This window comes from Anopheles arabiensis, chromosome 2 (genome assembly GCF_016920715.1).
Source record: "Anopheles arabiensis isolate DONGOLA chromosome 2, AaraD3, whole genome shotgun sequence".
NCBI classification, from domain to species: Eukaryota; Metazoa; Arthropoda; class Insecta; order Diptera; family Culicidae; genus Anopheles; species Anopheles arabiensis.
This window is the reverse complement of record NC_053517.1, coordinates 100,834,751-100,849,214: the sequence shown is the minus strand read 5'-3', so window position 1 is coordinate 100,849,214 and position 14,464 is coordinate 100,834,751. Positions and strand designations below refer to the sequence as shown.

General features: G+C 44.7%; 1 protein-coding gene across 9 annotated transcripts in view; it reads right to left on the bottom strand.

Moving 5' to 3' along the window:
• LOC120897012 (protein bric-a-brac 1-like) overlaps nt 1-14,464 on the bottom strand; it is a 138,612-nt gene that overhangs the window by 24,382 nt on the left and 99,766 nt on the right. For all 9 annotated transcript variants that reach the window (XM_040301612.1, XM_040301592.1, XM_040301601.1 and 6 more), the window contains exon 3: nt 10,201-10,258. In XM_040301612.1, coding sequence (XP_040157546.1) covers nt 10,201-10,258 — 58 coding nt within the window. The remainder of the gene's footprint in view (nt 1-10,200; nt 10,259-14,464) is intronic.

The window sequence follows — 14,464 nt, the reverse complement described above, 5'->3', positions numbered from 1 at the left end:
TTTGTTTCCACGTATCGACTCGAATCGGGTCGGGGAAGGGGTGCGCCGTGTAAAGTCGATTTACTTATTTACCGCACCAATCCCTACATCGATCGAAGGGCTGAACCACACACACAGTGCACAGTGGATTGGTAAAACAATTCCCCGATACTGGAAGTTGTGGAGCGTTTTGTACGTCAAGACAAAAATGTTAATTACTTGACAAATGAATCAATCGGCACATTCGATTGCTGGCAATTATTTCACCGTGGCGTATTGGAATGAGGCTTTTTCTCTCTCTCTCGGTATTTTAAGCTCCACCAAACACGGCCAAGTTTTTTGTTTTTCATTCGAGCTCCTAAGGCTCGGTTACACCGGTCCGGGTCCCGGAATTGAAAATAAAAATGAAAAATTACGGCAATGAAGGTTGAATGTTGGAGTATGGCGGTAGGCACGGGTCAGGTCAGGCCAGGACGGGTCAGAGTTTGCCCTAACAAAGATGATGATGATGATGATGACGACGATGACGGTTAAAACGGTGGCGTGTTCTTGGGAAGTGGTTCGAGTGAGCGAGAGTGCATCATCATTCATCACTTCTTGCCCGTTCGCTTTGGTTCATTTTAATTTTCATTAATATTTAATTAAAAGTAAAATTGTAAAAATGGAGCAGCACAGCTCAAAAAAATGGAAAAAAGAGGACAGTAATTGTACAGGAGAGGAAAAGAGAACAAAAAAAAAAAATGGCGCCAAATTATCCTTAACGAAGGTGCAGCAGTGAGCACGCTGGTGTAAATAGAGTGTTAAATAATAAGTACATACATTTATTATATAAAAGAAATAAAGCGAAGAATGTAAGTGACGAAGTACACAGGAAAAGAAAATGTAAAGCGAAAAAAAGAGCGGAAAATCAGCACCCTCAGCAGTTGCACGAAAGTAAACGAAGCGGAAATGTCGCATAAAACGGCAAAGGTTAATCTTGGCTTCGGTAAAGAGAAGAATGATTTTAAATGAAATAAAATATCTACACAAAAGCAAAACAGGAGAAAAAACACGCAGCCCTCCCTCTATGTAAATGGAACACTATGAAACGTCACCCGTAAGGGGCCCGAATAAAAAAAAAAATAGCCCCACCGTAAAACGCGACAAAAGAACAAATCAACCGGACATCTGAGGGGGGGAAGATGACCAGAGTGCAAAGTTTACACTCCACGAGACGTGGGAGAGGTAAAAAGGCACCGATTTTCTTTCGCAAAGGTCCTGTACAAGAAAGCGGATAAACAGTTTCCCTTCGGCCGTTCGGTGGTTCCTAGCGCAAGGAAGGGAGAGAGCGACAGTGAGAGAGCGAACGCGAGCGCAAGGAAAGTGCAGAAAGACTTAATATTAATAATTGATTAATGAAAAATGAAAAATTTAAATGAAATGGATCGGCGCTTGGGCCGAGCATTTCCGCGAAGGGCAAATGGCAAATGGGTCGTTCGAAGGAGAGAGAGAGAGAAACAGCAAAAGGGAAGTGAAAAGTTGGATGAAAAGTGGTACACGGGGCGGGTGCAAAAAAAAAGGATCGCAATTTACAGGAAATCATTGAGCAGAAGAGTTTTTAAAGCAAGTTGTACATCTGCTTTCAGTAGAATATTTGCTGTTAATTACAATGTTGCGATGCTTTAACTGGAGTAAGAAATTAATTCTTCAAGCAAACTGGCAAAACACGTACACGATTGCATCTGGATCGACTTTTCCAACAACCTGCCAACACACAAGACAAGACAATGTTGTCCTGTGCGAGAGAGGGCAAAAAAGCGATACACATTATCGCCAATGTGAGGGTGAAAAGGTGGTGAAACATGGTGGAAGGCAACAAAACCAAAAAAACTCGCGATGAGTGTAAAAATGTGCTATTTTTCGCGTTGAATCGTTGCTCTCGTTTCGGTTTTGTTTCGTACCAACGGTACCACACCATGCCTGTACCGACTGCACTTCCCGTACAGAGCATCTTCGTGTGCAATGCAGTGTAAAAGGCCGTAAAACTTTCCGCCCAAAAGGGGTGACAAGAAGGGGCAGACTGAGCGGGAAAAAGTTCACCAAACTCTAACGTACTTGCATGCCTCTGTGGCTTGGCGCGTGCATCTCAGAGTGCAGTGGATGCGGCTGCATTGCAGCAGGTAAGAAGACGCATTCGGTAAGACGACTGTCCCAGCGGGGGGAGGTGAGCAAGGGTGGTCTTGTTACACCTTGAACAATACGCGGGAAACAACATAACGCACGTCAACACGGTACGGTCTCTCGCTCTCTCTGCGATCATTGCGAGGATCGTTGGCGAGGGCGCAAAGGGTGGCAGAAAGGTGGCAAGAAGCAGCATAAGTGTAACTAACGGATGCTGGATGACGACTGGAACTTACCGATTGAAAGCGGGAAAAGGGAAATGAGTAGCCCTCGGGTGGGGAGGGCGAGGGATGGGAAGCATTGCTTCTGAAGCTTTACTTTCAAGGCGAGAGCGCAATACACGAACCACGGCGTGCGACAGCGGAAAAAGCGGTGAAACGAGATGAAAGTAATTTTGAAATGACAATTGATGGCAGTAGAAGAAGAAGGAGAAGGAGGAAGAGGAGAAGGAGAACGGGCAGGGCTGGCGGCTGGGGAAGGGAATGAATGTAAATAATTACTCTGCCGCGTGTTACATCAAAGTTAAAGTCGCACAAGGCTTTCTTCGTTGCTCGACGGGGACCGGGGAGACAAAACGACGGCGAAGGGCAGCACGGGCTGGACAAAAGAAAAATTAAAAATAAAGAAAGAGATAGCACACACACACACACACACACCGACGGGGATTACCGTTGCGACAAAAGCGCAAGACGAATGGGAAGGCGCAAAGGCGCAAAGACAATGAGTGAAGCGTAAAAATATGAAAAAAGATCGTCTTTATCACCCTTCACGCTTCTTCCTTCTCCAGGCATGGCAGTCTAATCGGTCCAGACGAAGGGAAAGAGAGAGAGAGAGAGCAAGCGAGTCCTTGAAACAGTGGAGCGGACTTTGGGGTGGTCGGTGAGCAGGGGGGAAAAACTAAGACCGAAAATAACTTACAGCAGCGCGGACGTGCTAAGATGAGGCCCTTTGCTGTCTCTCGCGACCGCGGATGCAATGCAATCAAAGGGGTAGAAGTGGGGATGTTTTTTTTTCTTGTGGGATGAAAAATATGTCCTCCCACCCCTCTCCTCTACAGTCCACCCCTGTGTGTCCCAGTGGTCCAGTGAAACGGGAGAGGACCGCCGAAGAAGACGAAAAGAAATAAAATAAGAAAAACAGATAAACACGTGGGCCAACTCATTGTGTTGGGGAGTGCTGGCAGGGAAAAAAACGGGGGGGGGGGGGAGGAAGGGAAGTGTAAGAACAAAACACCGAAACGCCGGCCGGAGCACAAAACAAGAACAAAGCGAAAGAACTATGTGTGGATAAAAAGCTGGGAGGGGGGAAAATACGCGGAAAATGCCCGCTCCCGTGCTCGGCGCTTTCCCGCAGCATCCTGTTTCCTTCGCAACAAAGAGAACGAGAGAGAGAGAGAGAGAGAAAAAACACAAGTGTGGAAATTTATATACACGGATGCATTTTACGAAAACCGGCTGCTTGCATGGGTGTACACGTGTATGCGTGCGTGTGAGTGTGTGTATTATTTACGAGCGAAATGAACGGATCTCACACCCACACGCTGCCTCCCCCAGCGTAAACGCGCCGAAACAATTGGGCAGCAGAGCAGAGGGACAGCAGGGAGGGCGGGGTGGTGGAATATGGCAAAGTTTTTCCATTCTTTTCAACTTTTCCCGGTGGCGGCACGGCGCGGCACACGGCGCGGCCGTTTTTGTTTACAAGAAATAATTTCCGAATGCAGAGGGCATAGGAAAACCGGTAAAGAACCGGGCGGCAAAACGGCGCGGAAAACATAAAAGAAAATGATGAAAAATATATTACAAATATATATCAACCCTGCTGCGGAGTGGGGGAGGAGACAGGAGAGGTTGCTTGGGTGTTAACTGGTGTGTATGTGTGTGTTTGTGGGGCGGTAGATGGACGGAAAAAGATTGGTTTTCTTTGTGATCCCGACCGGCTTCGGAAATCTTTTGTATTTTGTGCGCGCACTCCGTTTTGGTTGCTGTTTTTTTTCAGTTCGGGCCAATATGTGGAGGGAAAATGTGTTAATATTTTATGCAATATTATAAATTATTATTATTAACGAAATTTAGCTTCTTTGTCTAAAGTTTAGGTGAAACATATCAACATTTGTTCACTGTAATGCTCGCAGAAACAGCAACAGCTTGGTGGATGTCGCTGAATTTAACGCCTCCAACCACCGATTGTGCGGATAATTTGCCATTTAATGTCACGGTAATTACGCTGGCACGGGACGACTATTCTTTTTTTCTTCTGGTCAATCCACATCCCCCAGCTAAGTGTTGGGTGGTCCAGTAGCATCCCAAATGCGTTGAAAGTGTCGGCGGAAGTGAATCCGAGCCGATCGCACAGTTCGACCAATTTAATCTATATCATTTTCCAGCCCATTTGCATTCCAAATTGGATGTTTATTTCATTTATCGCCCAGTGCAACTGCCCGACCGACTCCAGTAGTGCTCGTGGGGAGAGGGGCAGATGCACTTCCGGCATGGTGCAAGTGTGCAAAGGTGCTTTTTGACGATGGGCGTAATGGGCGAAGTGGAATGGTGAATTGAGCGCTTACAAGGATTTTATTAATAAAATAATGACTTTGATGAAGTATATTATCTTACGTTTCAATAAAGCATGTTTCTTTTTTACAGGGTTTTCCAGGAGTTCTCATAGTTTTGGAACACTTTTTTGACTCTCTTTCTTACGCGAAATGAACTTAATGTAATAGGAATTGGGCACTCGACAGTACCCTTGTTGGACAAATCCAATAGGAATTTCCGAGTAGCCTGTCCAAAAAAAGTGCCATGGAGTCCAATCTCCATGATATGCAGTTTACTTTCTAAAAGAAAAAGTCCAGTAAGTGTCCCACAACTATGAGAACCCCTAAAAAATCTTGTGTACTTTATCAACGATTTTATATACATGGAAATATTCTCTCTTGTTTTGGAGCCGATATGCTGCAATTTTATGCTGCCATACAGTGAACAACAACGAGAAGCATTCAATAATAGCACTAGAAGCGGTACAAGAATAGGAACAAAAAATATTACAAAACCTCCTATTATCCACCATGCGCCGTCCCTCTATTCTATACTCCTCTCTTTGTGCCATTCCTTTGCAGGAGTGTTCGTATCCGCGAAATGAGCTGAGCACAAACTCAATCAATAAATTAAACATAATGAAACCGGGCTACGCGCGCAATCGTGATACCGATACAGTGCACCCCCTCCCTCCCTTCCCCAATACCTCCTCTTCTTCCACCCACTTGAGAGCTTCCTCCTATTCCTTTCACTCCATTTCAATCACAATCATCGCCCACCAGCATCCAGTAGCAGCAGCAGCCACCGTTCCGGCACGACCGTACCTCATACAGTGGAAAGGTAATTTTCCATCCTCCGTTCCGTTCCGTGTTGGGTTGATTTCTGTCCACCATCCTCCCCTCTCCACCCGCTCTCGAGGGAGGGGGGGGAGAAATTTTTCGCACAAGCAATATTATATATTGTTTTGTATGAAAAGCTTACTGGCTTTCCGGGTGATGGTGGCGGTGCCAAAATGGAGCGGACTTTACTCATTCTGCGCGGGCCGGAATTTAGCCACGGCACGGCGTTTGTTCTAATTTTTATTTTTGGTGCTCCAGCATAGCATTCTCGATCGGCCGCGACCATCAACAAGCGAGAGCAGGAAGATTTGTTTAATTTTGTGTGAGGTTCTTTTTTTTGCTTTTTTGCTGCTTCCCTGTGCGAGGGAAATATGAATGCATGGGCTCGAAATTATACCTATTCTTACGCCTACATACACTTATAAAAAGACCGCGAAAGAGAGAGAGAGAGAGAGAGAGGTAGAAATAAATGTAATGAGTGATGGAAAAAGGGCAAACCCGGAGGAGAAAAAAATGAGGAAAACGTTCGCCCCTTCCCCGTTGGAACAAATGGCAAAGAATTGCGGCCCGAAAAGAAAAACGCTTTACTTTTAGGCAAACGGAGGCGGCGGAGCACACCGGGCGACGAAAAAATCTAATTAATCAAATATTTATTGCAAGTCCCTCTTAGTATTTTTTGTGTGTATAATATTTTTAACCTGCCTTTTTCTTACCCCCTCCCCCCCCTCCTTACTAATGCCTTTGCCTCTGCCCCGTACATATTTTTAATTGTTCCCCCTGCGCTAAAAATGATGGCAGCGTAAATTAACAAACGCGGGCCGTGAGCGTCCCGCGAAATAGCGTCCATAGGCTAGGAGCACTCGAGGAGGGTTGGCTCCTTTCACCCTCCTTCACCACCTATTTTTTTGCTCTATTGCCCATCCTCCACCCTCCCCTCGGCCGGTTCAGCAGGGATTCGGTTTTTCGGTGAAACGGGTCGCGGAAAAATCGAAAATCATCTACACCAAACCCGGTGGTATGGTTTGGTAAATGAGTTTTGGAGTTTTTCCTTTGCTACTTTCTCGTTGCTCGTTCGTTCGTTCCTTTCGTTTGTTTGTGCAGTGAGAAAATAGAACAGAAATGGATTGAAAAAGAGAGAGAGAGGGCAATAGGAACAACAACAACACAAAAAACAGCAAAAAATAAGAACCAACCAGTCCTCCGGGAGCAAAAGTTTTGTTATTTAACAAATGTTCCATTTTAATTCGCTTGTTTTTTCTCTCCCGCTCTTCTATTACTGCTTCAGTTTCTTCTCAACAACGTTGCTACTGCTGGAGTAGATGCAAAGGAACATTTTACAATTAATTACAGCTATTGTTGTGGACGGCAAATGGCACCTTTTTTTTCAACAAAATTAAAACCGCTTTTTTCTATTGCAATGTGTTTAATTTTGATTTAAATCATCTCGAAAAAAAAAAAATGCTCAAAAATGAAGCATTTTGTGTGCAACTAAAACAAAGGAAAAGAGAGTTTTTCTCTTTCAAAATCAATAGCAAGATGAAAGGAACACACTTCCAATTTGTGTTGCAGTGAGGCGAGAAATGGCTGCCGAGAACGGGGGAAAAAAAACAAAACCCAAATGGATGATCAGCACAAACAGAAGACACAGAAACAAAAAGATCGAACTATCTAAACCAGAACATAGCAGCAGAATAAAGATAGACAGTTGCCTTACGAAGCGGAGACATTTTTGTTCCCCAGCTATGCTGGAAAATGTATCGCTTTTTGTGTTGCCGTTCACTCGGTCTGACGGGGTGAAAAAAGACGCAAGCAACGATGCAAAGATGCAAATATGTGCAAAAGGTTTTACATTTTTCTCCTGCCCTTTTGCCTTGCCGCTAGGCCTACGTGGGGGCTAGGGTTTGTCGGGTGCACTTTTTTGCTCCTTCATCTTCTAATGCCACGCACACGTGCGAAAAGCACCGAGATGGCATGGCAACATACACGCATCCTGGATTACAGACGCGCCCGTACCGGTGGGAACGGTCGCGCAGATGCGCCTCGGTAAATCCTGTTTGCCAGTGTCAGATGAGCCTCAGACCTTTCAGATGGCAGTTTCTATGCGTGCGATGGGATGCTGAAATTGAAAGCTGGGCACTACCATAGCCTCCTTCCCGCACCACCCACTATTTGCACGTTACGTCATTTCAATCGGAAAAACGCTGCACTAGCTGCGGTATGTTCACGGGCTTCTCTGTGTGTGCGTGTGTGCCCTGCCTGTAAGTGAAATGTGTCCATCGCCTCGAATCGCGCTGGGTGTCGGGATGTGTGACGTTTTAGTCATGTTTTTTTTTTTCGAGCTGTCGAGCTTACAGACCAGAGATACGCACAGCATATGCGTCGTTAACCTTCGGCATAAGAGAGATGCGTTTTTTTGTTGCTGTTGTTTTGGGGTTGTGGCAGCCACCTGCAACGCCACTTTCGCGAGCTGTTACACTTGCTGCCAGGAAACGGGCATCGGAGTATCGGACGTTCGACGTCAGTCTTACTTTGCGTTTGCTGGCGATGGTGCTGCTGCTGCTGCTGCTCGGTGCCCGGTGCGTGTAAGGAAATAGCAATTAAGATGCAGCGTACCGGAAGGATGCACATAATGGAAGCACAAAGCGGGAAGCACATGGAAAGTGACAAAACAGTAAACACAAAAAAAAGAACGAGGAAAACCTCGAGGTAACCTTCTCTGGGCAATGCGCACACGTACACGCACACGGGCGCTTTTTCCAAACGCACGCCCCAAAGGAAGATTAGTCCGGATCGGTGCTGTCCGTGCTCATCGAAGGATGTCGAAAGGAAAGGGAGCCATGGGGAGGCAAAAACAAATGGACCTTTTTTGTCGGTTTTTTGATCTTGTGATAACGTTTTTGTTCCAGTACGGCTTATCAAGGGAACGGGAAGCAAGTGGTGGATAGATGGTAAGCTAAAGTCAATCTTTGCTGCCTTTCTAAGATAGTAGTTTTAGTATACAGATTACATATTACAATATTACATTTTCTGTAAAGTGAAGAACTGTGAAATCTCTACCACGACACAAGGTATACTTAAATTTTATCATCTCATGAGAGCTAAGTTTCGATACACATCATCATCATGTTCATCATGCTCTGCTATGTGCTATGTATCACTACACTCCAATGAACAGAAAAATGATTTGGAGCTGAGCACGGCAAATGCTGACCCAGAAGCATTCGTCTCTTGAGCTCCAAAGCCGGTTGTCGAAGCGAACGGGCCGCTGAGGTTACAAATAAAAGGTAGAGTAAAAATTATTTGAAATATATACACATCTACAAGAGGCTTGGACATGCAAAAAAATGCAGTAGCAAGGGAGCACGGCTCGGCAGCAGAATGAAACCGACCGCCGTTGATAATGTGTACACATTCGCCAGAATATCGTGCCTTGCGCTACGGACGAACGGGGTGAAGGGTAGGCATAAACCCCACACTAGCACACACAAACGGGTTGAAGGAAACGACACAACCACGAAAAGACCCAGGACGACCCAGCAGAGGCATGTTCGATGAGGCGGCCGTGAAGCCCGGAACCATTTGTGCGACTTTATTCGCGGCTCGCGGCCTGAGGTTCCCGGGGTGATCGGGCTTGTGAATTGCAAAAATATAGATTTTTTAATTAAATCCTCTGCAACAGAGCCACCTCGCTCCGTTTGGGTAAGGGGAGGGGGGTTTTTGGAGTGCATACATACAAAGACAAAGACACTCGATGGTCCGATACATACGCTCGAGCAGCGTACTGTGGGGAACATAAAAATGGGAGGCCGCGAATCGGCAATCCTTTCAAGCGATGCGCATGGTCGTCCTAGGCTCTATTTTGGAGGGTCGGTGAGGATGATGAGTTCACGTTGTACTACCGGCGTATCTATATCCAGAGGAAGATCTCGCGGATTGGGGGGTGGGGGCTTTGTAGTGGTGGCATTTACCTGATCTAGCTGGTCAGGTATCTGTGTGTTCGTGGTTCGCTTTTAGAAAGAGTTACAAGTATATCTTCCGTGTGTGGTTTCGTTTCTGTTTCGTTCTTTCTTTGTAGGCGGTTATCCTGTAGCAAAATCGTATTTGATCCGTACGATTTAATCCAATTTGTTGGAGAGGCTTTGAGATGGGCGATAGCATAGTTGGGGCGGTTTGGCAGAAACGGAAACTGCCAGAACTGTTCCTGTACTTTGACCGGTTTGTTATACCAGGCTTACATTTGTGTTGATAAGTGATAAAAATCGATATCCGCAAGGCTCATATTTGGTCATAAATATTAGCTGAAATGGACCAGTATCCTGTGGGAATTTGATCGAAACCTCAACGCTTTTGATGAAGTCATTGTAGTTATTTGTAAGAGTGTTGAGTCGTTTCAAAACAATAAAGAACGCCACTTCTACTTTGTTGGAATGTTCATCGATTAAGATCAATTCGCTTATATTGATGTCTTGTTCATTACTTTGAAGTAACAAATCAGATTTAGCGTAATATTATCTTATCAGCTCAAACAGAGTCTTATTCTAGGTACGAAGTATAGGCACTATGGCCTCGGTTGAAGGTGTTCAAAAGGGGTCACTTGGGCTGAGAACTTACAGGGCAGTTCTGGAAAAGTAGTTTAGTTTGACCCGATCATAGTTTTGAAGATAAATATCTAGAAGCATTGTGTAACTTACCAGCAATTGATGACGTAGACGCTCCTAACCATGCTTGGGAGTTTTCCAACAGTTTAGCCTGCAAGTATAAAGAGACAGAACATTCATCAGTCCGGGTGTTTAGAGGTTCTCTCCAGTAGAGCAGCAATGTTTTGTTAAATTTGCCTTCAAAACAAAACTAAACTAAATTACATGGTTGGTCTGTTCGACTTTCGTATCTCTCGTTGAACCTTGTACCCAAAAAGCCTCCACCGTGCTTCGCAAACCGTTACCCGCGCACAATAAATAATAAAATAATCCAAAAGTAATTATCATAATAAACGTAATAAAATCTGACAACAAAAAAGCATTTCCTTTTTTGGGCAGCACCAGTGCTGCTACACAGTGTGCAGTCTCTGTACATAATTACATCGCTGCGCGTTCCGTCGTGTCTGCTTTCGGTACTGGCTTCTCAGCCCGCCAGTAGCCCAAATGGCTCTGCCAACCTTCCCCCAGTTGTTACTCCCAGTGTTTGTGTTGGTATCGCTGGCACCTGCCGGGATCGGGGGGTGTTCTCCGGGTTCTGCTGAACCACCACTGCACTGCACCCGATGCAGATTTGTGCAGGTTTTATGCAATCGGCAAAGCATTATTATTATTATCGTCTCTCATCTGCCGCTCTGCTTCAAATGTTTCGTTGCTTGGTGCTTTCGCTCCAATTTGTTGCCGCTTCTCCCGATCTACCATTTATCTTCGATTCTGATGATTTATAATGCCTGAAGACCTCCTTCTGTAGAAGGTGCATTGTTTTTTGTGGGTAGAACTCATCCTCAACTATGCACTTCGGATTCGGTTCTTTGGGTATAATTTACTGTCGCACACATTTAGCACGAAAGTAAAAGGGGTTTCTACAGCGCGGGTTTGAGAAGATCGTCATCGTAACAACAAAGCAACGATCGGCTCTTCAAAAACGTGCCCCTTTCTTGTTGGAACGATGGGCCACAATTGTCAAAATACGACATAATTGTACAATCTTCCATACGTCCAACTTCTGCCTTGTGTTTGTGGTGTCGTTTTGTTTATTTCCGCACCTTTGCACGTAGCAGTCCGGGCAGTTTCAGTGCATGTGTGACTTTGGCAATGATGTCATATTAAATATTGTTTTCTGAATTGCTACCCTCCGCCACATCGCTGCTGCGAAAGGGAACAGAAAAAAAAACACAAAAATGTTCGTATATTTTCGGAGGCTGGAATGGTTGCACATGCTGTAAAAAATACGCTGCGAGTAGAGTCACGCCTCCCGAGGTTGTTCGATTGTGACAGCGAATTTATTTCCTCCAGTGTGCAATGGAATGCAGATTCCAAAGATTAAAACAAAATAAAAAACGAACCCTCCAAACGACTGCCAAAGTGGGGCAAATATAATATTATATTTTATTCGCCTTGCTTTCCGCTTCGGGCGGTTTGCTTGCGAGCACTGATGCGTTGTTCTGCCCTTCTGCGCTTGCGTTTGCGCTCGGCGCAGTACGCACGAGAGGTCAATTAAAAGGGAAATACCAATAATGTATGCACGGCCTACTATCGCCGAGGCTGGGGCTTATTTTTGGGGATTGTTTAAGCATTACTGTTCGATACGATTGGTCCGCTTGCCAATAAACAGGCATGTGTAGTGTGGTTGTAGTTTTGTTGTTGCATTTGCTGCTTGTTTGAAATGGGAGTTGCGGTAATAAAGTGCATAGTGACAGTATTTACATCGCGAAAGGGTTTTTGTCGTGAAAGGTAACAATTATACCCCGTTTTGGGTTGTTTTTATCTCTTGGTTTTTAACTTCCTATTGCAAATTAACCTTTTCTTTAAAATTAATTGCACGATTTTTCGGTCGTAAGGTGCAAACCAACCTTTTGCTTTCCGTGAAAAAAATAAGAATTTAAATAACCGTGCAATAAAATTAATTTCATCTAATTGCAGGTAACTTATGTTCACATAGCACACAACAGTGCAATATTGGAGCAGACAAATGCCCGCCAGCGTAAACCCTTGCACTCGGAAACATTCCTTGCTTCATAGACCTAATTCTGGTAACCAACAAGCCTTGCGACGCACTGAACGTGACTCGTATCGTTAAATATGACTCTACTGTTCCTTGGTTGTGCTGCGCCTTTTTTTATGAGTGTGTTTTAATGCTATTTTTCCACCCCTTGTCCATTTTTTTGTCCTGGTGCTACAGAAAATGCAACCGTCTGTACTCGGTCAATGCAGTGCAGAAGAGACCTTAAAGTTTTCCTTTTCAAAAATATAGCCGAATAGAATTTGACGAACTTTTGGCGGAAAAAACGATGCAAAAAAAGAAACAAACAAACAAACAAACAGGCAACTTCAATGCAACGGTTTTGCTTGCAGTTCGTAGCTGTACTTGCATTTGACTGTTTTAAATTAGACCGTCTCTTTCTCTTCTCTCATTTCTTCACACCTACATTTTGTATGTTTAATAAATGGCCTTGACAAGACCATTTGCATACAGTGTTAAAGCGAGAGGAATGTCCTGAAGAGGAAAAAGGTCGATGTGAGCTGGAAAATATGAAGATACTTGTCAATTACATACAAACAAGTAGAAGTAACCTTTAGCAATAATGATGACCAGAAAACACAGCTTACTTTTAATTCTAATCGGAATCTAGACAGATTCAACAGAAAATTGTATTTCCTTTAATAATTATCGGAAGTTGTTACATCTATTTCACATCCGCCGTGGAAATCGATATTCAAATTGTCGATGGCACTGACAATTATTTCACCTCTTGCATGACCCAGTATGACGTCTGTTTTACCATAATCCACACAAACACACACGGACGCACATCAAAACGGAAGCTACAGCTCGCGTGCACCCATCCCTCGAATCGCCCGGTTCGCTGTTTGTAATGTCCGGCCAATTGCGGATGGCTGTTAATTGACACATTTATTGAAATTAAAGACCATCCGCAGGAGCGACACTCATCGACCTCGTCGCGCCGGGATGGAAATTCAATGGACTGACTGACAGACTGAAGTGATCATCATCAGGTCACCGAAATGTAGGATGGGCGGCGGGGTGTTCCGAGAACAGGTTCAAGATGCGTTCCAACCCGTTCGAGGATTTCTTAAGGACATCGGCTTCCGTCGGCTCCCGGGACCGTTTGCATAAACAGTCACAATTTGCTCATTTTCAAAGCCCCTTTCTTAACCCCTCCCTGGACTGTTGGACGGCCCTTGCGATGAAGGCATTATTATTACCTGAACATTGTCGTAACACTGTCGTTACGGTTTACGTTTCTTCCGGCTTCCGGGTGAAGTGGACGAACAATTAGCGAACTGCTGCCCGGGGAGGAGCGGCGTGGGTCTTCCGTTTCCATTTCGAATGATAATTGAAATTAAATTAATAATTACACCATTACCATTGCATGGGCACGGATGACACAAATCAACTAATGGCTGCCTCGGCTAAGACTTTGTGCGTCTTCCCCAGCAGGAGCTGGAACGCCGGGACGGCAGAAGCGTCTTAGTTTGACGCAAAACCGGAGCATAAATAAGGTCACTGGTCCGTCGTTCGATCGAAATGGCAGTTTAAAGTGGTAAATAAATGAACGTCGCTTAGTTGTAAGTAGGAGCGAACGAACGCTTTCGTTACATCTTATTCGGTTAAAATTTGTAAAGAAAATACAACTTTAGTATAAAAAAAGAAGCACATAAATAATTCATTTTTCTTACTCTATTTTGTAAAAATTGATGAGCAAGCTGCATAGAACTTCCTTCTCCAATACACTTTCCGTTGAGCGCAAAATCATGAATACTTTATGTTTTTTTTCTTTTCCTTTGCTTCAACTTTCTCTGCAAACCCCGCTTCCCGCTTTACACCACCTTCGCCACCAGCGGCTGTACGAGCGGCTGAATCGGGCAAAACCATCGAACAACGCATCCATAATTAATCCTAACCGGATATTTTATTAATACACCCCCTCATTTGTGCGCAGCGCATCCTTTCACTCTCCTCCTTATGGTGGCGGTTTTTTCTACCTTCTCTCGATCGAAGCAAAAGCTAGGAGCCACACGAAAAAGATAGCAGAAAGTGAACCTTAAACTCAAAACGGAAGCCCTTGCCCGTGCCGGAGCTTCAGTGCAGAAAGGGCGCCAAGGAGTTGGGTTTTTGCGCCCTTTGCACCACCAGTTCTGAAGAAACCGACCAAGATGCATACATTTATAGATGTAAGGAAGCAAGGTTGAAAAAAAAAACACACACACACACACACACACAGTGAAGTGCATTATT